At 41.1% G+C, this 25,779-nt stretch overlaps 1 protein-coding gene and 1 long non-coding RNA gene across 2 annotated transcripts in view; one reads left to right on the forward strand and one right to left on the reverse strand.

Moving 5' to 3' along the window:
- Positions 1–3,519: 3,519 nt before the first annotated feature.
- The window catches only part of LOC148901130 (uncharacterized), a 43,790-nt gene continuing 21,530 nt past the window's right edge, over positions 3,520–25,779 (reverse strand). Inside the window, exon 3 of the long non-coding RNA XR_016118263.1 lies at positions 3,520–3,934. This is a non-coding gene — a long non-coding RNA (uncharacterized LOC148901130). The remainder of the gene's footprint in view (positions 3,935–25,779) is intronic.
- Positions 3,927–24,850, forward strand: LOC148901131 (BTB/POZ domain-containing protein KCTD16-like). Its single transcript, XM_089020421.1, has 2 exons — positions 3,927–4,773; positions 23,636–24,850. Exons 1-2 carry the CDS (start codon positions 3,975–3,977, stop codon positions 24,079–24,081), a joined length of 1,245 nt encoding a protein of 414 aa, XP_088876547.1. The 5' UTR covers positions 3,927–3,974; the 3' UTR covers positions 24,082–24,850.

Genomic DNA, 25,779 nt, shown 5'->3' on the forward strand with positions numbered 1-25,779 from the left:
GAAACTGTCGCGGGATGGAATTGAAGCTGATTTATGGGGGACAGGAGATGTGAGATAATCTCATTTCGTCAATGGATGCTGCGTGTTTGCTTTGAACATTTAGCTTGTAGTCAATGTGCACATTCCACCCTGATCCACTGGCGAAGAGACGCTTTGATCCTCTCCTCTTTCATCTGGAACTGCTTTATGTAACAAAGAGGGTACAGGAAGTGCTTAAGAATGAATGTCTCTCTGTGTCTTTGTCTTGTCATGTTATTTGTTAATAATAATAATACATTTTATTTCAAGCGCCTTTCAAAACACCCAAGGACACTTTACAATAAAAACAATAAAACAAAGCACATAACAATAAAACCATAAGTAAAATGATACATTGAAAGCAATTTTAAACAAGTGGGTTTTAGTTTAGTTTTTTTTTTTTTTTTGTTCTTTTGACTTCAAGACGGCGCCGCGAGAGTGGCTGCCTTTCCAGCAGCTCCTGTGTTTTGCTTTTCTACTTTCATTTCTTTCATAACTTTGCTGCTGTGAAATGTAAATTTCTCCACTGCGAGACTAATAAAGGCAAATCCAATCCAATCCAATCCAAATCCGGCCCGCCACATCATTTTTTTCGGCCCGCGAAAGCAAATCAAACTTGTTAAATTCCATGATGATTGCTAAAATCTGAGCCAAAATTTCATATTTTTGGATGTCAACCACAATAAAAGTCATTATTCTTGACTTCAGATTTGAAAACGAGTTATTCATTAATTTGCTGTGTGCTCTATATGTAATATTTGAAGGGATTTAAACATTCTAATGGCTTCCCCAAATTCATAACGGCCCTCGAGAGGAAACCATAACTACAATGTGGCCCGCGGCAAAAAAAATGACTTTGACACCCCTGGTCTAGATAGATAGTCTTGTAAATAGGGTCCCTGCAAAACAGACTCTATCAAATCCCAGTCTAGGCTGTGACTAAAAAAACTATAACTGGTCTTTAAAGTTCAGCAGGTTGAAAATTATATTTTTCCAAGTGTATGTGAACAATTCTGCACATAAAACTCCCAGAATGGAAAGTAACTGATTGTTTTCTGCTCCTTGTGCTTGCTGCGTGTTTGGAGTCACATTGTTGTAAAGCTGAGGCTTTTATTGCCACAGTGCTGATGATAGCAGAGCACCCTTGACTCCTGCTTTGAGGAGGCAGCGGTCACGCTTTGCCCCGTTAATTCCAAGTACACTGGTGTTGGAAAAAAAAGGGTTGCTAAGCAGCCACGGGGGGCACTGAGTGGTATTCAAACAGTCAAGATTTGGAACTGCACGAGCATGTATTTTTCTGTAGTGTGAGATTTTGATGCCTGTGTTTGAATGTTGCTGCAATGTTTAAAGCCAGGCTGTCTCTTTCATTTTCATCGTGGCATATACATCAAAGTTAAAGGACAACCGACGTCTCCGGACAAGTTGTGTCCATAATTTGTAAAATCGCTTCAAATCACTTCTACTCAGCGTACAGTGAGACCTCAATTTACAAACACCTCAACTTACAAACTTTTCGTCTTACAAACGTCAAATTTCTGAAAATTAAACCTTATAATAAGCACTATTTTCATAATACACACCCACCACGGCTGGCGGAGTGATCTTCGGCGGAAACACACGACCGAACAGCACCAGAGGTTAAGTTACCAACAGTCCTTATGGAAGGTGACTCTCCTTCCATAAGCCATCAACGACCATCAAAAAGGTAAATAAAACTTTATTTTACAGCACAGTTTATTTCTTTAATTACAGTCCTCATGCAATTCCCTTTGACCTTCGACCTCCAACGCCATTCCATCAAGCCATAAATGACCATCACAAATGTAAATAAATGATACAATGCAGTGTATTTCTTTCATTATAATACAATAGCACATGTATTATACATAGAATAAGGTATGTTGTGTGTAGTTTTAAGGCTTATTTAGTTGATAAGTATATTTTATGGAAACCCGGGAACGGATTATTCCCATTTTAATGGTTTCCTATGGGAAATGTTTTTTTGAGATACACACTTTTCTCCTTACACACTCTGTCTGGGAACCAATTAAGTTTGGAAGCAAAGGTATCACTGTATTTTACAAAGATTCCACCGCATATAGCTATATTTTACGTTTTAAGACTCACACTGAATATTCCGGAAGTCTTGTTTTTGAGTTGGTGACGAGTCCTCACCCTACGTCACTGAAGGAACGCCCCTGAGCGAGAAAGTACGTACCTTGCATCACCTCAATGCATTTTGTGGTACTTTGTTTGGTCTGAAAACTTTGTGTTGATGGCGAAATTAGAAGGAAAACACATAAATAACGCAATGGTGAATCGTTGTGTGTTACACCGAGACAACAATTAGATATTCGCTGACAAAAATTCCAAGGTGAAAAATCAACCAATTTCCAACGGAGCTTTGGCGCCATTTTGTGCATTTTCTGTGATGCTACACATCAGTCTTGATCCCTCAAAATGACCCAGAAGACCTTCTTTAATCGATTGCAAACATGTATGCTTTCCTCTTCAGAACTATTTGAATCATATTCATAACTGGATGTGTAACAAGAAAGCATCTTCTCCGAATCTGAAGCCATTGTTTTGATTCTCCAGCAATGCAAGGTGTCTTCGCGTGATGTCACGAATAAGGGGGCGGGACTTTCTGAAAAAGCCCAATTCGCAGCTCAATTTTTTTTTGCAGATTTTGGACACTTTAAGTTATTTTTATTGGTGTTTTGCATTTGACTAAAAATATCAGACTGCGTGTTTTGGGTATTTTAGATGCTTTAAAACGTTTTTCTAGGTCCCACTTAACTGTCAATGATGATGAGCACCCACCCCCGTCCCATCGCCTCTCTCTGGTTATGACCTCGCATGTAAATATGGGACAGCCTATAACAGGATTAAAATGTGCAAGGCTGGATAAAACTGCATTAACCGATTTATTTATTCATTCATTTATTTGGTTGTTTTTGACCCACATACATTCGGTCTTTTGCTATGCAAATGTAATTTGTCTTTAAGATGATGTAAAACATTGTATTGGACGCCCCTCTCCAGCAAGCCCCCCCCCCCTATGTCTCTCTCTCTCTCTCTCTCTCTCTTGCTCTTTCTCTCATTCTCTCTCCCTCTGCCTGTCTCTCTTTCTTCGATCGTCTCTCTCTTCGACAGAGAGATCTCTGTCTCCCTCTTTGTCTCTCTCTCACTCTCTCACATTCTCTCTCTTTCTCTCTCTGTCTCCCTCTTTGTCTCTCTCTCACTCTCTCACATTCTCTCCGACAAAGAGAGTCTCCCTCCTCTCTCTCTCTCTCTTCTCTTCTCCTCTCTCTCTGTCTCCCTCTCTCTCTCTCTCTCTCTCTCTCTCTCTCTCTCTCTCTCTCTCTCTCTCTCTCTCTCTCTCCTCTCTCTCTCTCTCTCTCTCTCTCTCTCTCTCTCTCTCTCTCTCTCTCTCTCTCTCTCTCTCTCTCTCTCTCTCTCTCTCTCTCTCTCTCTCTCTCTCTCTCTCACACACACACACACAATCTCGTTCACAGCTCGCTCAACGCGATCTTAAACCGTCCTCATTCAGCACTTTGGAGGGATGTGGTTGCGCACCGGAGTCTCGCTTGCACCGTCCACTTCTCCGGAGAGTTGCCAGCATCCAAGTAGAGTGGAGCAGAGACTTTTACGCACTGAACCTGGACCGCCAATAAAAAAAGACACTTTAAAATAGGGATTTACAGAGTGAAAATGATGACCTCGCCAGGCTTCCCGATGGATGCGTGTAAAACGACGATCTTATGATGATCGATTGCGTAGGGTGGAAAAGGATGCGCAAATTTACGCACGGACTCACCAGATTTAAACAGGGGACACGCCTTGGATTGTGATGACCGAGACTTTGGTTAGTGACTGCATCCGCATCGCGCGCCCTGAACTTGACGCCATCGATCTACTCGCATTCCAAGGCAAAATTAAGAGGAGAGAGGGACATGAGCGAAAGCTGCAAACCAGACAAAGTGCTCGGCTCGACGCAAAGCCCTCCGTCGGATGTCATCGAGCTGAACGTGGGTGGGCAGGTTTACTACACCCGCCACGCCACACTGACTGCCTTCCCGAATTCTCTACTTGGGAAGCTGTTCTCCAACAAGAAGGGCTCTTCCAATGACCTGTCCCGTGACTTTCGAGGACGTTACTTCATTGACCGAGATGGCTTTTTGTTTCGGTACGTATTGGATTACCTGCGGGACAAGCAAGTCGTCCTCCCGGACCACTTCCCCGAGAGGGGAAGGTTAAAACGGGAGGCGGAATACTTCCAGCTTCCAGATTTAGCCAAACTTTTATCGTCTGAGGAGTCCAAACTACTCCCGGACGACTACAGCGATTTGGACGACGCGTCCATGGGTAGTGACCACAGATTTTACCCCTCTTACTCTTTAGATAGAAGGTACGGCTACATCACAGTGGCTCTGAGAGGGGCGACGGGGACCAAAGAAAGCGACCCGGACCCCAAGAGTAGAAAGTTACCGAGGATCTTCATCAGCAGCAGGATCGCTTTGGCCAAGGAGGTCTTTGGAGACGCGCTCAACGAGAACAGAGATGCCGACCGACCCCCGGATCGCTATACCTGCAGGTTTTACCTCAAGTTCAAGCATCCGGAGAGGGCGTTTGACATGCTGTCAGAGAGCGGCTTTCACATCGTGGCTTGCAACACCTCCCTGACCGCCTCGTCTGTCTGTCATTACGTGGACAACAGACTCTGGTCTAATTACGCGCAGTACGTCTTCTACCGTGAGTACAGATTGTATAAACAAACACGCACACACACACACACGCATTCCTGTTTCAATGGTTTTGTGAGGTCCGGATAACTCCAGATAAGGAGTGAGGACCACCGTTGCTGATAAGTTTAGAGAAGAACTTGTGTTACATTTGAACACTAAATGACACCATTTCCCACTTCAACTTCTTTAAAAACAAAGAAATAAAAAGTGGACTTGAAACTGAAATAACAGCAGGAGTGTGGTTTCTGAATCGTTACATTCAAAGTCCTCACCCCTGTAGTGAATTTGGTTAAAATATAATTGTACTTTTTGTGGTATGAACTTTTTCCTCTCATTAACCACACACACACCACATACATAAACACACACAGTGAGTAAAAAGTGTGTGTATACAAGTGAAATGAAAATACACACACAAAAAAATCATTTTGGGTGAATTTGTGAGGACCTTTCTGGAACTTTAATAGATGCATATATAGACCCTCTAGAAGCCTTTAGAATCAAAAACTTGTGAAGACCGGCCAAAAGGTCCTCACTTGTTAAAATTGTCCTCAAACGTATGGTATAAAATGTTAGTGGTCCTCACAAGACTAGTCATACAAACACACACACACACACACACACACACACACACACACACACACACACACACACACACACACACACACGCACGCACGCACGCACGCACACACACACACACACACACACACACACACACACACACACACACACACACACACACACACACACACACACACACACAAACAATAAACCAAGATACGTTAACAGTTGTGTCACAAATATCCTAATTTTGGTCAAAACGGGACCAAAACCATTACAGTATATGGGGCAATTTGACCCATATTTTTGGATACTGATTGACCAAAATACAGTCAAACTTTGTTTTTTGAACGCGTCAGTTGTTGTCCAATTCGGTTTTCAACCAAAAAATATATATATATATATATATATATATATATATATATATATATATATATATATATATATATATAATATATATATATATATATATATATATATATATATATATATTTATGCCCCGGTATACAACCGAAATTTGGTTGTCAACCAAATTAAGCGCTCCTGAATGCGTCACTCCGCTTCCTTATACGTCACTTCCTTATACGTCACGTCCTCATACGTCACATCCGCATGTTGTGCCTTCCTCATTGTGACCGACGCATTAGTATAGTTGAATAAAGCTTTTTACCAAGAAGCAGACGTGTCAAGTTGAGATCTCGGCAAATCAGACTGAATGTTAATGTTGCTGTTAAAATTGGTGAAAATACAACATACGTATTACCATTTTTTTTGTATTTTCCAAATGACCTGCTCTATTATTACATGTTCATCCAGTTTATGCTGTAAAATAGTTAAAAAGTGCTTTTAAAGGGTTGTTTTCTAGACTTGGAATGGATTAATTTTTTTTATATTGATTATACTGGAAAGTGCTGTTTTGGTTTTCGAACAAATCCGTTTTCAAACAGGTTACTGGAACGGATTGTGGTCGAAAACTGAGGTATCACTGTAGTCTGGTGCGCCATATACATCGGAAAATATGGTACAGAGATACATCGGTTTACGAACCCCTCGGCTTACGAACTTTTCGTTTTACGAACGTTAAATTTATGACAATTTTACCTCAGCATACAAAACTATTTGGCAGGATACACACAAAGCTGCCACAATGAGTGATGTGTCGTTCACAAACGAGCCTGTGCTCCTAACAAGAGAATGGCAGCCGGCTTGTTTCTGTCCTCAATTCCCCGCCCCAAGTCGTTGGTTAAAGCCACGTGATTGGTTAAGAACGCAGCAGTGAGGGGGTGGGAGTTACAGACAGAGAGAGAGAGTGAAGCCATTCTCCAAAAAATAAAATGGCAGCCGACATTTTTTTTTGTCCTCTATTCCCCGCCCCAGTCTTCGGTTAAAGCCACATGATTGGTCAAGAACGCAGCAGTGAGGTGAGGTGGTTTTGAACGTAAAAAAGAGATAGGCAGACGACAGCGAGAGAGAGTGACAAAAGCGATAGAAAACAGTGAAAGTTAGAGTTGTTTCAACTTTGATAGTTCAAAGGCAAAGTGTAGACTGCAAGGTTAAAATTCCCATTCCAAAATTCTTCAAAAAGCTATCAAGCTAAACAGAACACAATTGATGAGGAACAAGGTAAAATTAGAAAGAAAGAAGAAGTCTAAGTTCCTCATCAAGTGTTTAATGCTGATGAAACCAGCCAGTCCATTCCATCAAGCCATTGACGATCACAAAGGTAAATAAAACGACTTTATTATACAGTACAGTTTATTTCTTTACATATACAGTAAAGTCTCGTTATATCGATATTCAAGGGAGTCCGAAAAAATATCGATATAACCAGGACTATCGATATATCCGACCCTGTTTGCATGTAATTTTCTCAGTGCGTGCATAGAAATAGTATCGATATAACCGGGACTATCGATATATCCGATATCGATATAACGAGACTTTACTGTAATACCATAGCACATTTATTATACATAAAATAAGGTATATTTTGTGTAGTTTTAAGGCTTAGAAAATTAGAAAGTAGAAAATTATGTTTTATGGGGACCTTGGAACGGATTATTCTCATTTTAATGGTTTCCTATGGGAAATATTTTTTTTGGGATACACACTTTTCCCCTTACACACTCTGTCTGGGAACCAATTAAGTTTTGATGTCATCTTGGTGTCAAGGGACTACATTGAAGTGAGAGGTACAGGAATTGTTTTGTGCAGAAACAACCCAAGTTTGTTGATTTTTTTTTGTGGCTTCTTCATTTTAACCTAGCTATTTGGGGGAAAAAAAGAAATCACTGACCCCAAAAAGCGTCTGAAATAATGGCATTGGCTGCACCGACAGAGATTACACAACACAATGCAGACAATATCACACGAGAACAATGGAGCATAAATGCAGGTCACAATCTCGAAAGTCGAACACAATCTGTTCCGGGACACTGGCCAACCAATTGTATTGCATTTGTGGTGTATAGTGGTGCATGCCATTGCCTTCCATGCCATTGCCTTCCATGCCATTGCCTTCCATGCCATTGCCTTCCATGATTCCCAGCCAGTGTCCCAAGCCCAGGAAAAAAAAACAGTGGATGAAATGTTCAAATGTGTTTTTATTTGACAGTACAGTGATACCTTGGCTTACGAACTTAATTGGTTCCCAGACAGAGTGTGTAAGGCGAAAAGTGTGTATCCCAAAAAATAATTTCCCATAGGAAACCATTAAAATGAGAATAATCCGTTCCTAGTTCCCCATAAAACCATAATTTTCTACTTTCTAATTTGCTAAGCCTTAAAACTACACAAAATATATCTTATTTTATGTATAATAAATGTTCTATGGTATTATAATTAAAGAAATAAACTGTACTATATAATAAAGTCGTTTTATTTACCTTTGTGATGGTCGTTGATGGCTTAATGGAATGGAGTGGCCGGTTTCATCAGCATTCATCATCATCATACATTTCATTTCTAAGCGCCTTTCAAAACTCTCAAGGTCACTTTACAGTCACAGGATAAGTGTTTCTCTGTGTGTGAGCAGCGGCAGCCACACGCGCCAGCCTTCACTCAACCCGGAATAACTGAAATAGATAGAAAGCCAGCTATCAAGCCAACTATCTATGAACTAGCTATTAGCTAGCTAGCCAGCTAATAGATGACTAATAGATAGCTAGCTCAATAGCTAGTTAGACAGCTAATAGATGGCAAATAGATAGCTAGCTAGGTGGCCAACAACGGTGACCTCGTTCAACCGGGAATAACTCAAATAGATCAAGTTAGCTATCTAGCTAATCGATGACTATTAACATCCGCTACTTACGATAGTAGTCTTCCGCATACACGAGCATGAGGTCTGGCACAGCCACCTCTGTCCATTCGGGTTACCAGCACAACTTAACATTAAACACTTGATGAGGAACGTAACCTTCTTCTTTCACCATCTTGAGGAATGATCCCTTGTAGGTGTTTCGCTGGGTTGAAAGCTTTTTGCATGAAGTGTACAGATGGGAATAGAGTTCGTATGCCAAGCCAATGTTCGTATGCCAAGGTAAAATTGTCATAAATTTAACGTTCGTAAACCGAAAAGTTCGTAAGCCAAGGGTTTCGTAAACCGAGGTATCACTGTAATTAAATATTTGTGACTGTGACTATATTTCCAATGATTGTGGCCTACACATTTATTATCGTTGGTGGCGGGCCGTGGATTTTATCGCTAGGCCTTCAGTAGTGCTATGTCTGAATCAATCCGAACTGAAAAAAAGTAGGGTGTGATTTACTACAAGTCCACTAGAAGGTACCATTAGCAAGGACATAACTGACCGACCTTTCTTAATGATATCCATTTTTTCTTGAAAAGTCCATCTTGAAAATTAAATCTCCAACCAAATTCATTTCTTCTCCTCCTTCAGCTATTGTCGGTTGCCAAAACTGCTATTAAATCAGCACAATATACTGTATTTGTTTATGTAGCTCGCTACCAATATAATGTGCTAGCTCTGGCCAGTATGCGCTTATGACTAGCGGCTAGTGATCAGAGCAGTCTTCACAAACAATGATTGGATAGTGACTAGCAAATTATGTGACTAGCCAATCATAGTTTGCAAAAACTCTTTCGGGTTGCCAACTCGAAATCTGATTGGTTAAATCAACAGTTTGATTGACACATTTGATGTGAACGGGCCCGATTAATTTATTGTGAAGGCTCCGGGTAGACTTCTGACCCTGGTAAGAAATGATGGCTCAAATGTGATTGGTTAAATGCTTCAACACAAAAACACACATCTGGAAGCAACGCAATAGGGGAAAAGTAATGAAAGGAAGCTGAAAGATAATTTGGAATTATTGAATAAGAATTCACTCACTTGGCCCCACCCCTTAAAGGCACACACTACAGTAGTTAGGGCTTGACTTCTTTCCATACACAGAAATTACTCTTGATAAAAACCAGTGTATGTCTTCACATTGTCTTTTAATACTTCATTTCTTTGATAGACAATACAATACAATACAATACAATACAATACAATGCAATACAATGCAATACAATGCAATGCAATGCAATGCAATGCAATGCAATGTAATACAATACAACAATACAATACAATACAATACAATACAATGCAATACATATTGATTTAAATAGCGCTTAAACAACAGCAATATATAATACAATATATCATATATAATACAGTCTGATTTGCTTTGCTAAAAATACACGTCTGAGGAACTGTTTCAATTGTGTTTTGGTTTGCAATGGGTTTGCAAACGGGCTGAGCAGTTAACTCTGACCTAATGAGGGAGGGGTTGAGTCACAATCCTGCTGCACTTCAAGTACATGCACCGCGTGCTTAGTGCTTCATTACTGCGCCTGACTGCCTATAAATTATATAGTACGAGTAGGCAGCAGAAAAGACAAAATATAATAAAATGTGACTCTCTGTGTGACATTTTCTTTTCATATCAGATCATGGAGTTCTTCATCAGCAAAAAAAACAGATTGAGTTTCAAATGTGGCCTATTTGCAGAGAAGCGTCTGACCATATGGCCAATTAAAAATCACTTTATTCATTATTCTGAATGCTTCCCGTTGGCATGTTCAGGTTGGAAATGCTGGGGAAGCGTGAGTCATGTCGTTACTGGAGACTACATCTGAAAATGCTGAAGTTCACAACAGAGAGTGAGTGACTGTGTAAGCTCTCAGTCGTACAGGAGTGGTCCATCGATGAAAAGTCGATTTCTTCAGTCGTCATCTGTACTTCTTTGAAGGTGTCGGACGTTTCGCTCCTCATCCAAGAAGCTTCGTCAGCGAACGAAAATTTGCTGGCCATATATATATATATATATATATATATATATATATAGAAGATCGTGAATCGGATGTGACCTATACATACACACACATATATATATATATATATATATATATATATATATATATATATATATATATATATATATATATATATATACACATTAAAGTCTCGTTATATCGATATCGGATATATCGATAGTCCTGGTTATATCGATATTTTTCGGACTCCCTTGAATATCGATATAACGAGACTTTACTGTATATATATATATATATATATATATATATATATATATATATATATATATATATATATATATATATATATATATATATATATATATATATATATATCTCGTTATATCGATATTCAAGGGAGTCCGAAAAATATCGATATAACCGGGACTATCGATATATCCGACCCTGTTTGCATGTAATTTTCCCCGTGCGTGCATAGAAATAGTATCGATATAACCGGGACTATCGATATATCCGATATCGATATAACGAGACTTTAATGTATATATATATATATATATATATATATGTATATATATTATATATTTGTGTGTGTGTATGTATAGGTCACATCCGACTCACGATCTTCTCAACTTACGACCACCCATACTTACGACCTCCATACCCTATTTTTAACATTTTAAGAGGAGGAGTTTGTCAGTCATTTAGCCTCCGAGTCTCTATTCAATATTTTGAATGGATTTCGACTTACAACCATTTTGACTTACGAGCGTTTGGTTGGAAAGGAACTCGGTCATAAGTCGGATGTTAACTATATATATATATATATATATTTGTGTGTGTGTATGTATAGGTCACATCCGACTCACGATCTTCTCAACTTACGACCACCCATACTTACGACCTCCATACCCTATTTTTAACATTTTAAGAGGAGGAGTTTGTCAGTCATTTAGCCTCCGAGTCTCTATTCAATATTTTGAATGGATTTCGACTTACAACCATTTTGACTTACGAGCGTTTGGTTGGAAAGGAACTCGGTCATAAGTCGGATGTTAACTATATATATATATATATATATATATATATATATATATATATATATATATATATATATATATATATATATATATATATTGGGGAGAGAATTTAAAGGCTTGGGCTTGAAGGGAAAAAGAAGGCGAGCAGATGTAGGCTGGAGCAGATGAGCAGAAGTGATGAGGAAGTAAAAGTTGCATGATGCCTGACCAAAGGGGAGAGATAAGCGAGGCAGAAAAAAGGCAGAGGGATCTGGGAGCAAAAATACTGGCTAAAGTAAGTACAGAAAAGCTAAATTCATCGAGCCTTGGGAGAGACAAAAATCTTGTTGGTGGTGGACTGGGATAGACAACACCCTGTGTGAGGTGCGAGAGGACACAGCGACCTTGTCAGGACACAGTTGTCATATTTATATTGCAGCGCAGCGCTCAGCATCCATTTTCTGCTGCTGAAATCTGATTCTAAATGTGGGACAGCCATTGACCTCAAACGGGAACTCCCAATTGAAAATTGCATGGATTGCAATACTTAGTCGTAAAGTGTATTGACAAACCACTGAAAATAATTTAGGGAAAAGTCTGCCAAATTGATTGATTTTAGAAAGTACAGTGATACCTTGGCTTACTTAACTTAATTGGTTCCCAGACAGAGTGTGTATCCCAAACATGAATTTCCCTTAGGAAACCATTAAAATGAGAATAATCCGTTCCCCATAGAACATAATGTCTACTTTCTAATTTTCTAAGGCTTAAAACTACACTAAATATACCTTATTTTATGTATAATAAATGTGCTATGGTATTATAATGAAAGAAATAAACTGTAAGGTATAATAAAGTCATTTTATTTACCTTTGTGATGGTCATTGATGGCTTGATGGAATGGAGTGCCCGGTTTCCTGACCATTAAACACTTGATGAGAATCAGAATCAGAATCAGAATCATCTTTATTGCCAAGTATGTAGAACACACAAGGAATTTGTTTCCGGTAGAACACGCTGCACTAGTATCGTCAAAAAAAACAAACAAACTGCTAAGTGGCACTATACAGGAACGTAACCTTTCACCATCTTGAGGAATGATCCCTTGTTGGTGCTTTCTCTGCGATAATTTTATCTAATTCCTCATCAATTGTGTTCTGTTTAGCTGGGTTGATAGCTTTTTGTATCAAGTGTAATGATGGCTTGTGCGGGTTGTTTATGGAGCCTGATTGGTGGGATATTTTAACCTTGCAGTCTACACTCTGCCTTTGAACTATCAAAGTTGAAACTCTCTCACTGTCGTCTGCCTGTCTCTTTAATGTTTAAATCACCTCCTCTCACTGCCTCGTTCTTGACCAATTACGTTGCCTTAACCGAAGACTGGGGGTGGGGAATAGAGGGCAAAAAAAAGTCGGCAGCCATTTTATTTTTGGAGAACGGCTTCACTCTCTCTCTCTCTCTCTGTAACCCCGCGCCCCAGCCCCCCCCCCCCACTGTTGCGTTCTTGACCAATCACGTGCCTTTAGCTGACGACTGGGGGCGGGGAATAGAGGACCGAAACAGTCGGCAGTCGGTCGCCATTTTCTTGTCAGGAGAACGGGCTCGTTCGCGAACGCCACATCACTCATTGTGGCAGCTCCGTGTGTATCCCGAAAAATAGTTTGTATGCCAAGGTAAAATTTTCATCAATTTACCGTTCGTAAATCCAAAAGTTCATAAACTAAGGGGTTCGTAAACCGAGAAATCGCTGTATATATTTTAAACAAGTCTTGTAAATTGTGAAAAGTACGGATATACAGTGATACCTCGGTTTACGAACGCTTTTAGGATATTTTCGCCTTACAAACATGAAATTTGCGAGAATATAATCTTGGTATATAATCTAGTTTTCAGCAAACGAACCACACCACGTTTGACTAAAAATATTCGTTCGTTCGACTAAAAATATCAGCCTGTGTGTTTTGGGTATTTTAGAAGCTATAAAACGTTTTTCTGATGTCAGTTAGGAAACAAAAAAATGGTGTTGGTTTTCCTTTAAATGTATTAATAATTTTGGCCTCTAAAAGGAAATCTTAAAATTCAGGGTCGGATATGAGTGAAAAATGATGAGTCGTGTGATGCATAATGCTATGCAATGCAAATGATCACTTTCTTATGATTGATCCATGTGTGTATGTTTTCTAGTTGAGTCTGCACATTTCCGATCAAAGCTCCCCATATTCCGCCAAGGTGAGATGGCACATCTACTTGAAGTGATGTAGTGCAAAATGGCAGGGGCACACGACCATTTCTCCTCGCAAGTGCTCAATCAGTAGCGGATGACTTATTGGTGGCTAGCACCATCCATCTGTCCTAGGCGTCACCAATCCATTCTGTCTCCAAACAGGCTTGGCCCAATCACCGCATGCATTACAGCCTGGCAATGGATTACTTTCCTCCAGAGGTGATGGACTCGAGTCACATGACATGCAATCCAGTTGATTTAATGCTAATTGTATGATTTGCGACAAAGCTTAGCAAAATCTTCTGAAAGACTCGACTTGACTTTGACTTGAACTTCATGACTTGGCGAGGCATTCTGTTTACCTCTGAAAATCTCTTTAACATAGTACAGTGATACCTCAGCTTACGAACTTAATTGGTTCCCAGAAAGTGTGTGTAAGGCAAATAGTGTGTCTTCCAAACATTAATTTCCCATAGGAAACCATTAAAAATGAGAATAATCCGTTTCCAGGTCCCCACAAAACATACTTTTCTACTAAATAAGCATTAAAACTACACAAAATATACCTTATTTTACGGATAATTTATGTGCTATTGTATTGTAATTAAAGAAATAAACTGTACTCTATAATAAAGTCGTTTTATTTACCTTTTTGATGGTCGTTGATGTAGTTGCCTCTTGATGATATCCGAGTGAAGTTGCTGTGCTTTCTCGGCGATAATACCCTCACACGCTGTCCCCTGCTAGCGGCTTTTCGTTAATCCAAATCAACAGAAGTTTTTCAACCTCATCTATTGCCTAAGGCCGTTGCTAAGACAACACACGCAGCCTTGTCTGTGTATGTATGTCATATAACTGTGATGAATGAGTACAGTATATCGGATTTGGGTCAGTTTTAGCGTAGAAATCTAGCTCACTCGCCATCTATGCATTCAGCCATCTATTTTTCGACCACTTATCCTGTTTAGGGTCATGGGTCAGTTGGAGCTGGTCCCAGCTGACTATGAACACAAGGCATACTCGAGGTTTGGTCTGCAGTCAGCTGCAGGACACAGAAACAAACACACATTCACACCTTCTGTGAGATGGAGAATCAATCATACACTGTCCTGCAGTGTCACGTCTGCCATGGAAATTAGCAATGACTGCTTCTAACTACTGATAGCGCAGGCACGAGTGGCAGCCTCCGTTACGTTCTGCCTAGTATTTTTCATTTCCATTTGTTTCCTTCAAGTTCCTGGGAATCACAGTCTCCCAAGACATAAAGTGGGAGGTCAACACCAACTCCATCCTGAGAAAGGCCCAAAAAAATATGTACTTCCTGAGGCTGCTGAACAAGCATGGCCTGCCACAGGAGATTCTCAGAGAGTTCTACATGGCGGTCATTAAATCAATCCTGTGTTCTTCCATCATGGTTTGGTTTGGGGCTGCCACAAAAATGGAAAAACATCGTCGGACAACTTCATCGGACAGTTAGGACGGCGGAAAAAAAAAATCATTGGCACCGCCCTACCCACTTTCAAGGACTTGCACACTGCAAGAACAAAGACAAGAGTGCGGGAAATCCTACTGGACCCTCCGCATCCTGCCCACCACCTTTTACAACTACTCTCCTCAAACAGGCGCTACCGATCCATGCAGCGTGTTCTACCAAAGTCAAATTCTATGTGTGTTCTACATACATGGCTAATAAAGATAATTCTGATTCTTTTGCGATGGTTAAATTCTGCTACTCTGGATGCTGCGGTATCATGCCCCACAGTCTCCGCTTTCCAGCAGAGATTGTGCAGGAAAAAACAAAAATATCTATCCATCCATCCACCTATTCATGTTCTGTACCACGTTATCCTCCCATGGGTTGCAGGGCATACTGGACCCTATCCCAGCAGTCCATAGGTGCCGGGCACAGAGATTCTCGAACGAACAGCAATGTCCAGCGTCTTCATCATGCGCCGGAGGTCTCAACTTCGCTGGGCTGGCCACGTCAGCAGGATGTAAAATGATCGACTACCCAAGCGCCTTCGTTATGGAGAACTACAGACTGGAGTGCGCTCGCAGGGTGGTCAAAAGAAACGTTTCAAGGACACACTCAAAGCATCCATGAAAGACTTTGGATTGGACCACAACTCATGGGAGACACTCTCACAGAATCGGACCGCCTGGCGTGGATCAATTCACACAGGCAGCGTATGAGCAACAGCGTTCACAGACCAAGCAAGCAGCACGCAAGGCCCGTTGCACCAAGCCTCCAGCTCAGGCCTCAGCTCTGCTGTCCTGCCCTCACTGTCCAAGGACTTTCTGGGCTCGGATTGGCCTCACCAGCCACCTCCGAACCCACCCTGGCCCCTAGTAAATTTGTACACGATTATAGTGAAGATGGTCATCTCTTTGACAGTTGATGGGCGACACCGTGAATCAGTTACCAGCCAATCGCAGGGCATACAGAGATGAACAACCATCCATGCTCACACTCACATCTAGGTACAATTTAGTTTTTAATCAGCCTGCCATGCGTGTTTTTAGAATGTGGAAGGAAACTGGAGTACCTGGAGAAAACCCACTCCGGGCTAGGGAGAACATGCAAACTTCACACAGGAACCCACAACCTCTGCGCTATGAGATTGACGTGCTCACCACTCGACCATGGTGCCGCCACCCATCTTACAAATCCATAATATCCAAGGGTTTCACGATATAATTTGGAGAGACCTTTCAGCCTGCCTGGTTCATCTATTTGACAGCAGCAGCCACGTTCATTTTGAAGGAGGATGGTGCACTTGTCAGAAACAATCACCGGAAGAACAAATCAGTTAAAAAGACATGGAATTTAGATTTAGTTCACAAAGTAGCAAGTGATGTTTGCAATTAACGGTTAGGTACTGTATTTTCTGGTGTATAAGGTGCACCGGAGTACAAGGCGTACCCCCAAGGATGGTGTATTTTCAAACGTTTTCCATATACGTATAAGGCACACCGGACTATAAGGCACACCTTCAGTGAATTTAAAAAGTGTTCCAAATATGATATATAAATATGTATAAGTTTCCAAATATAAGGCACAACACATCATGAGGCGTTACGCAATACTTCTTCTACGGTGGGGTGAAATGGAGTCGTGGCTGCTGACAGTCGTTGCGAGACCTGTCAATATTACTTCCGATATCAGGCGCAGGGTCATCTTTTGAAGAAAATTAAGGCTTTTGCGTGCGCCTTACACACCAGAAAATAGTGCTTGTGTGTGTGGCTCTCACTGAAATACATTTCTAAATACAGTGATACCTTGGCTTACGAACTTAATTGGTTCCCAGACAGAGTGTGTAAGGTGAAAGGGCACACTGACCTAATTTGTAAGCTAACAAGCATGTAAACTAGACTACTCCCAGGCCCAAGCTTGCTAGACTAAAATGTATTTTGGTGGACATGAGCAAAGACAACTGACAGCTTTACAATTTACCTGTCAAATGAAGTTGCCTTGAAGACATTTATTTCAAGTAATGACTAGAACTGTCAATGTGCATTGATGGAACACGCTAAAGGTATTGTTTCATCGAGAGCACGTGTGCTCAATACATCAATCGCGGTCTACCAGTTGATCTGCAAGGTACTATTGGTAGATGGCATTACAAGGTGACATTGTCTTGAACTGACCATATACAAATAAAGTTGAGTTTAAATATAATGGGTAGATCATTTTGACTTGGTCATTTCAAAAGTAGCTCCCATGCTGAAAAAGTGTGAGCACCCCTGATCTAGACCATATTGAGATTTTCCTTCCTCAATCTGGCCACATACGAAATGAGGACTAACAGCAGTGTCTGAAACTCATGACAAAAGGTTAGCGGACACCACGGCAGACAACTCTGAAAAGTTGCCTGCCCTGCCATAAAGTTGCCTGCCCCCATTTTTCACAACTTGAAACACAATAAGAACATTGTTGGTAAGTATAAAGGATTTTTTTTAATTAAGGAAGTACCTACCACAAATGCTCCCTTGCTTAATTTATGGTAAATATCCCTTGCTGAAGATTTTCCTCCAGTTGTCGTTTGTCGTCATGGTGCACAATTCAATGTTTGCGTTGCGTTGTCTGCTAAAAGCCATGTGGACTCCTCTTTCTAAGCGCCTTTCAAAACTCTTAAGTACACTTTCCAGTCACGGTATAGTCCGAAGCACGAAACAGGCTTCTGATTGGCTGCCGTGCCGAGTATGCAAATAGCCAAAAGAACGTTTGTTTGGTAATTTGCTTTGTGCTACGGACGATACCGTGACTGTAAAGTGTACTTGAAAGTTTTGAAAGGCGCTTAGAAAGAGGAGTTCACCTGTCTTGTAGCAATTTTCTTGCAGCTTTTGCTTTATTTATATATAAAAAAACGTTTGATTTGAAAAAAAAAAAAAAAACTGTTTTTTTTTTCTTGAAGTTGTCGACCACCCGGGCTGAGACGTTTTGAAAGACGTTTTGAAAGTTGTACGCCGGACGTAAAAGTTGTATGACCCGGGCCTCCGGGCAGACGTTATTTCAAACACTGCTCACAGTCGTAAATGTTGAACCTATTAAATAGTTATTATTTATATCTATCTTTGGAATTGTGTGTGTGATTAACATGCATTCTGCTGAGCCATGGTTGTGACGTTATATGAACAGATCAAAAGGAATTTAGAAAGTTGACGCTCTTGAGGGAAATAGGGCTGGAAGATTTGGGGGATTTTCTGTTGAAATTAAAAGAGCTGAAAAGGACAATGAAACAAATATTTATGAATTTTTCCCAAGTTGAAAAAAAGGCTTTTTAAGCTTGTAATATGAGTGTGCCCTTGTGTACATTGACCCATTTGTACATTTTCTTAGATGACACCTTGCTTGTGGGTGATATGATATGTAATACAATAACATCTTGCTTATATTGGTTGTTTGCTTTGTTGGAAAGACAATATTTTTGAGTTACACTGACTGCAAGAATCAAATGTTCTTTTCTTTAAAGGCAGATTTCTTTCGAGTTTGCATGCCGGCCAGTTTTCACATGATTTAAGATGATCCGAATCCGGATGTATGTTCTGTACAGCACTTGCTCTCTTAATTTTTTAAAAGTGAATATATGACAGCTGCCAATGCTGCAGGTCAATCGTAGTAAAGTAAAAAGTACAAATAAAACTATAACAATCACTGGTAATAGGCATCATTTTGTCTTATACAGTGCAACCATTCTCACTGGATATGAACGTCACCTCAAATCGCATTCCTCCCATTGCAAAAATACTTTAATCAAGGAGATGAGGAATGGTTTATTCAACCCCCGGGGCTTCACGTTACACACATTAGTTGGCAGAAATGCTCACTTGCACAAACAGTGCAGCCAAGCTCATTCTAAAGTTCTTTGATGGTTAAAACAAGTGAAAAAGGAACAAACAAGTCCAAAAAGGACGACATGATAAGTCATGGAGGTTCAGTGCCTCGCTTGAGGTCATCTGCAATTCCCAATTTCTTATTTTAGTCCAGAACTTCTGGTGGATATTCTTTTTCTCTGAAAACCTTCTGGTTAGGCTACTCTGTCTTTTGGAATATATTGCAATAAAAAAGTAGATCTTTCATCTTTTCAAGTTCACTGAACTGAGCTCCCATCTTGTGACATATGTCGTTGTTTTTCTCAGCGGTTCAAACAGCGATGTGCAATTCTCGTTTTTTAGGACTTAAGAGGAAATATTTAGCAGAAGCGGACACAGAACAGGATATTTTTGTGCTTAACCTTTTAGAAAAAGCCCCAGTACTGCTTTCCCAGTGACAGATCATCTGCGAGAAGTGTGTTAATTTAGAGATAAGCAAAAAAGCCCAGTGACATTTGCGTTTGTCGGAGCCCTTTGCCTTCAGTCCACGTCATGTCCTACTTCTTCCGCCATTTACGATAATTTACCAGCTAAAAAGTGTCATTTTAATGAGCATCTAAGATGGTGAATTTCCATAAAATGAGACCTCTGACTCTCCTCCTCCCAATCAGGACAACTTTTCCTACACTCATAAAAGATGGAATTTAGCTTAACACGGTTGAGAAATGGAGAAGCAGAGTCTTGTCTGTACACCAGATGCTGTCTCTTAATGTGGCGGTAACAGGATCTCTTAAGAGAGGCTTTATGAATCTGACAGAGCAAAGGAAGCGATCGATGGCTTCCCTGAAAAGATTCCAGAGGGTGATGTTTAAACATACCCACAAGTATGACGTGACTCTGCATCCTGTTATCACGCTTGAATGACTTCTCTTGAATGACTTCTCTCATGACCCAAACCATAACCCTGACCCTAACCCTAACCCTAACCTTAACCCTAACCCTAACCCTAACCCAGTGGGTATTAATCTTGGATTGGATTGGATTGGATTTGCCTTTATTAGTCTCACAGTGTAGAAATTTACATTTCACAGCAGCAAAGTGGTGAAAGGAATGAAAGTAGAAAAACAAAATACATGAGCTGCTGGAAAGGCAGCTACTCTCGGGGCGCCGTCTTGAAGTCAAAAGAACAAAAAAAAAAAAAACTAAATAACAAATAATATGACAGCATAGAGACAATATGACAAAACAAAGACACAGAGAGACATTCATTCTTCAGGACTTGCTGTACCCTCTTTGTGATGACATGAAGCAGTTCTAGATGAAAGAGGAGAGGATCAAAGCGTCTTTCCACCAGTGGATGGCCAGTGTTGGAGGCACCAAACCCCACCAGTTTCATATGCTCATTCACCTTCTTCCAATGACTGTGCCTACTAACTGCAGACTAGACTGAGGGGTTGACCTCTGTGGCGGAGGATCCACCAAACCCCTGAGACCGACTCACCAAACCCCTAGGGTCCGATTGAACCCAGGTTAAGAACCACCGTTCTAACCCTAATCTGAACCCTAACCCCGACTCTAACCCTAACCTGTTTTTCCACCTCTAAACTGAACTCCATTACTTTGAAGGAGATAAGGAATTTTATAAGAAGTGTGTCAACTTCAGGCTCAAGTTACCTCAAGAATCAAAAATACAACATTGTAACATGTGCCAAATAGACACAAATTGAACTCCAGGTGATTTCAAGTCGTATAGTTCATTGCGCTACATGGCTTGGAAATTGCATGCAGCTATTATTGGGAGTTGCCGTGTTGCCTTAATGGGTTGCCCCCTCTAGACTCCAGCATCCACCCATTTAGAAGCAATACTCAGAACGCCGCCCTCCTCTTCCAAATCCTGGTCACTCAAGCGCCTGCATCCATTTGCGGAGTGCTGCTCGTCTGTTGTATTCAGCTCGATTCATTTTCTACAGGCGGGGAAATTGGCGAGTTGATTGGCCTCCTTACTCATGGATTAAGCCATTAAAAAGCTGTTAGTGACTCTCTCACGATCATCTCAATACAATCATTGTGTCTAGGATAAAGTCATTATTACGGTGAGAGCAGAGAGGTTAAAATCCCCCACTTGAACTCTGTTCACAAGGAGCTAATGGACAAGATATTGCTCCTTGTGTGATATCATAGCAACCAAGGACATAACAATTTGGAAAAAGACCATTAAGGGGTGTTTAGGGTTGTGTGTATGATTCCATCTCTCATAAACGGATGTTGCGCCGCTACAACTGTGCTTTATTATCTCCGAGTGCATCAAAAAGGGAGACCTGTTTTTCAAAACAGAGACAGTATCTTCACAAGGCAGTAATAGAACCGTTATTCCTCTGTGTAATTGACAACGTGGGAGGATCTGTTGGAGGAAGAAAGTTGAGATTTATGAAGATGAAATGTATACCCCCATTATTGTCTTGTGGTATACACCCCCGCCTCACATTGACTGAAGAAAGTAAAATAAGTAGAACAATGCTGAGTACAGCACAGGGCTTTGAGAGGAGTAAACAGCAATGGGAGATAATGATATCTGGCTCTCGACATAGCACTTGGTGTAATGCTGCATGTCACAGAAATGGACCAGACAAATATTAGTTCTGATTCAGAATCTTGTCTTCCTACAGTGCAATACTGTACATCATCCACTGCAGTAACACTGACATACACAGATAAACTCATTTTTGCATCCATTTTGGATTGGATTAGCAGTGTCTGAAATAACGAATGCCCGAACGCCCGGGGCGTGCAACTTTCATGTCGGGCGTACAACTTACAAAACGTCTCCGCCCGGGTGGCCGACAACTTTTTTGAAAAAAAAAAATAAAATAAAATAATAACAATAATCATAATTTTCAAATCAAACGTTTGCTTTCTTCTATAAAGCAAACGTTTGAATGAAGATTTTGAAATCGGGATAAATTATTCCAATTTCGAAATCTTCGTTTGGTTTGGAAATTTCGGGATGTCGAACCGTTTGGCAATTTCCATACTCGGCACGGCAGCCAATCAGAAGCCTGCATCGTGCTTCCGGACTTTCCCGAGACAACCGATCAATGCTGCCCGCGCACAAGTCAGGCGAGTATGCCACTAACTTTCAGAGATTAATATAATAACTCATGACCCACACAACTCCCAAAATAATAAAAAAACAGCATGAATTTATGACACCAATGACTGGTAGCTGATCCCAGCTGATTTAGGCCCTCCTACACCTGAACCGCTTGCCAATCAATCACCGGGTGATTATGGGAAGTGGGACTCTATCCCCATGCCAGGCCATAGACGAAAACGGATAAACATTCGAAGAGTTCATGACTGACAGAGACCCTAGAAAGTCGTTTTGTGCGAGCAATATTTTTTGCGAGATTCTGCAGGGTTGCACACAGTAAGTTCAAGGCAGTTTGAGGCATTGATTGGTAAAGTGTACCACCGTGTATGAGAAGCACACATGTAAATCAGGTTCTTCCTGTTGGGGGGCTCCCATTATCCGAAACAAGATATCCCTTTGCAGTTTCTTCTCACATTAACTCTGTATGAGGGGAATGGCGATCAAATGCAGAGCGCCGATGCCTATGTGGAACTGTCGCGGCTTGGAATTGAAGCGGATTTACGTGGCATAGGAGATGTGAGACAATCTGTTTTTGTCAATGGATGCTACAGCTTTGTGTTTGCTTTCAACATTTGTCTTGTCGTCGACCTTCCACCATGACGTCCCTAATCCACTGGTCAAAAGGACTCTTTAATGTACAACTGCTTCATGCAACAACGATGCAGAAAGTGATTAAGATTGAATGACTGTGTGTTTCTTTATGTTGTCATATTTGTTAAAGACGTCAAAATGGCGCCGCGAGAGTGGCTGCCTTTCTAGCAGCTCCTGTATTTTGTTTTTCTACTTCTTTATTTCCTTTCCTTTCATAACTTTGCTGCTGTGAAATGTAAATTTCTCCACTGCGAGACTAATAAAGGCTCATCCAATCCAATTTGTAATTTAAAACAGATTCTTATTTTACAGACAGTGTATTGTCGGTGTTCAAATACCTGACATGTTTCAGCGTCTACTTCCGCCTTCGTCAGAGTGTCACACTGACACTGTCTGTGAGATAAGAATCTGTTTTAAATTAGATATCAAGTAGACAGGATGGACTTAATACAACAATCCAATTTGTGTTTTTGGAACCATTTTGGGGAGGAACAAATATTCTTCGAGAATAGGATTCAGTATTTTTTTTTCATGAATTCATTTTCATTTCGAAATTAAGGCACAATTATATGTAGATATAAGTCCCAATATTGCCTTATAAATAAAAGTGTACTCAAGACTGGCCCTTTGGGACACCAGAGCAGGCCATCCTAGTCGAAAGTATAATTCACAGTGGTCAGTTTTCACCTCTGTTAACTAGTCAACCCAAATATGTGTGTTATACAGGTGGACCCTCACGGTGGTCGTCCTCGCACTGCGACTGCTGCTGCAAGAGCCACAAAAGTGAGCGGGAGGGAGAAAGCGGCACTTCCTTTAATGAGCTTTCGACTTCCTGTTCCGAGACCCAGTCGGAGGCCAGCTCCCCTCAGGGGACCGTTATCCGTGCACCAGTGAGTCGACGCCCCAACATCCAGTCCTTGGACCGACCCATTCACAAAGGCCCCGCCCACATGATGCAACAGGCAGAGATGCGACGTAAGACGGACATGTTGCGCGGCCGGACTTTCGGAGTCCGTGAGGCTGCCAAGAGGAAAGCCAACAAGGAAAAGATGACACCCGAGCAGGAGCTGGAGAAATGCATTCAGGACTTCAGACGCATTAGGATTCCCGATCACTTTCCGGAGCGGAAGTACATGTGGCAATCGGAGCTTTTGAGAAAATACCGTCTCTGAGGATGGATGTAAAAAAGAGGTTATAGTGAGCACCCTCAATGACACAGTGCACTATTAACATTGACTAGGACCACCAAAAGATGAGCTTGAAATTTCTAAATGTTCTGTATTCAGTCTTATAATTGCTCCACGATATTGTGCATCCCCACTGAACATACACAAGCACACAACTGTGATCTGTGCTGAAACAGTTCTCTCCCCTGTTGACTTTATAACGTATCTGTCGACCTCTAGACAGGGTCCCAATGGAAACAGTACATTACAAGCACAGTTCAGCCCGAGTACTATTTTTGCAAGATTCTGCAGGGTCGCACACAGTAAGTACAAAGGCAGTCTGAGTCATCGATTTGTAAAGTGTACCACCGTTTATAAGAAGCACACGTGTAAATCAGATTCCTTCTGTTGGAGAGCTCCCATCACAAAACTCCCTTCATCCTGCCGGATGCGATTTGAAGCAACAAAGCAACCTCAGGGGCAACATTATCGATTCGCTCTTGTCCCTTTTCTCACTTAAGGATGGTGCTTTGAGTTTACAATGCTCCACTGGTAACACAAACTTGTAGTAAGGCACTGCATGTCATTTCACTCTTATCATAATTATGCAATACCACAAAAGATGGTGTGGTCGGATGAAGAAAGTACTGCCTGGTTCTGTCTGCCAAAGGAAAACATTTTGTCTCATGTCGTGGTGTGTTGCATTGATGGTGATGCTGTGTATGTAATGGGATTGTAAGTATGGATACAAGCAAATAAAAGGGTATCAACTGAATGGGTTGATCGTCATCCTTGGTGTACGCATTAAATCAATCATGTGATTTTATATAACCAGTAAACCAGTATTCACTCATAGACTCTCTAGAGCACTGGTTGTTAATCTTGTTGGAGGCACCGAACCCCACCAGTTTCATTTGCTCATTCACCGAACCCTTCTTCCAATGACTGTGCCTACTAAATGCAGACTAGACTGAGGGGTGGACCTCTGTAGCGGAGGATTCACCGAACCCCTGAGACCGACTCACCGAACCCCTAGGGTTCGATCGAACCCAGGTTAAGAACCACTGGTCTAGAGTGAGTATGAGAGCCACTGTCCATGATGAAACATCCAAGTTCCATGAATACGTCAAACGGAAGGCTCCAATGGATGATGTACTCAGAGAATGTCTCAGAAAATGGGGAACAGAGGATGAGGTGCTGGAAGAGGAACCATAACTGAAGTGGCTGATCTCAAGAAGTCCTATCAGTGGCTCAAGAGGACTGCCCTAAAGGACAGCACAGAGGCACTCATCCTGGCTGCTCAAGAGCATGCCCTGAGCACCAGAGCTGTAGAGGCACAGATATAACACACCATACAAAATCCAAGGTGTTGGTTGTGCAAAGAGGCACCTGAGACAATCCAACACATAACTGCAGGGTGTATGATGCTGGCAGTGAAAGCTGACATGGAGCGCCATAACCAGGTGGCTGGCATAGTCTACCAAATCATCTATGTGGAGTAGAGACTGGAAATCCCAAGGTCAGAATGAGAAACACCTATAAAGGTGGTAAAGAATGACCGAGCAAAGACCCTCATGGGACTTCCAGATACAGACTGACAACATGGTAATGACAATCCAACCAGATTATTATAGATAAAGGGCAGAGGAAAGCAGGAACACGAAAGCATAAGAAAGAAGGAACATGAGAAACTAGAGAAGTACC

The sequence above is a fragment of the Hippocampus bargibanti genome, linkage group LG02, assembly GCF_051943395.1.
Source record: "Hippocampus bargibanti isolate YZ-2025 linkage group LG02, ASM5194339v1, whole genome shotgun sequence".
Lineage (NCBI taxonomy): Eukaryota > Metazoa > Chordata > Actinopteri > Syngnathiformes > Syngnathidae > Hippocampus > Hippocampus bargibanti.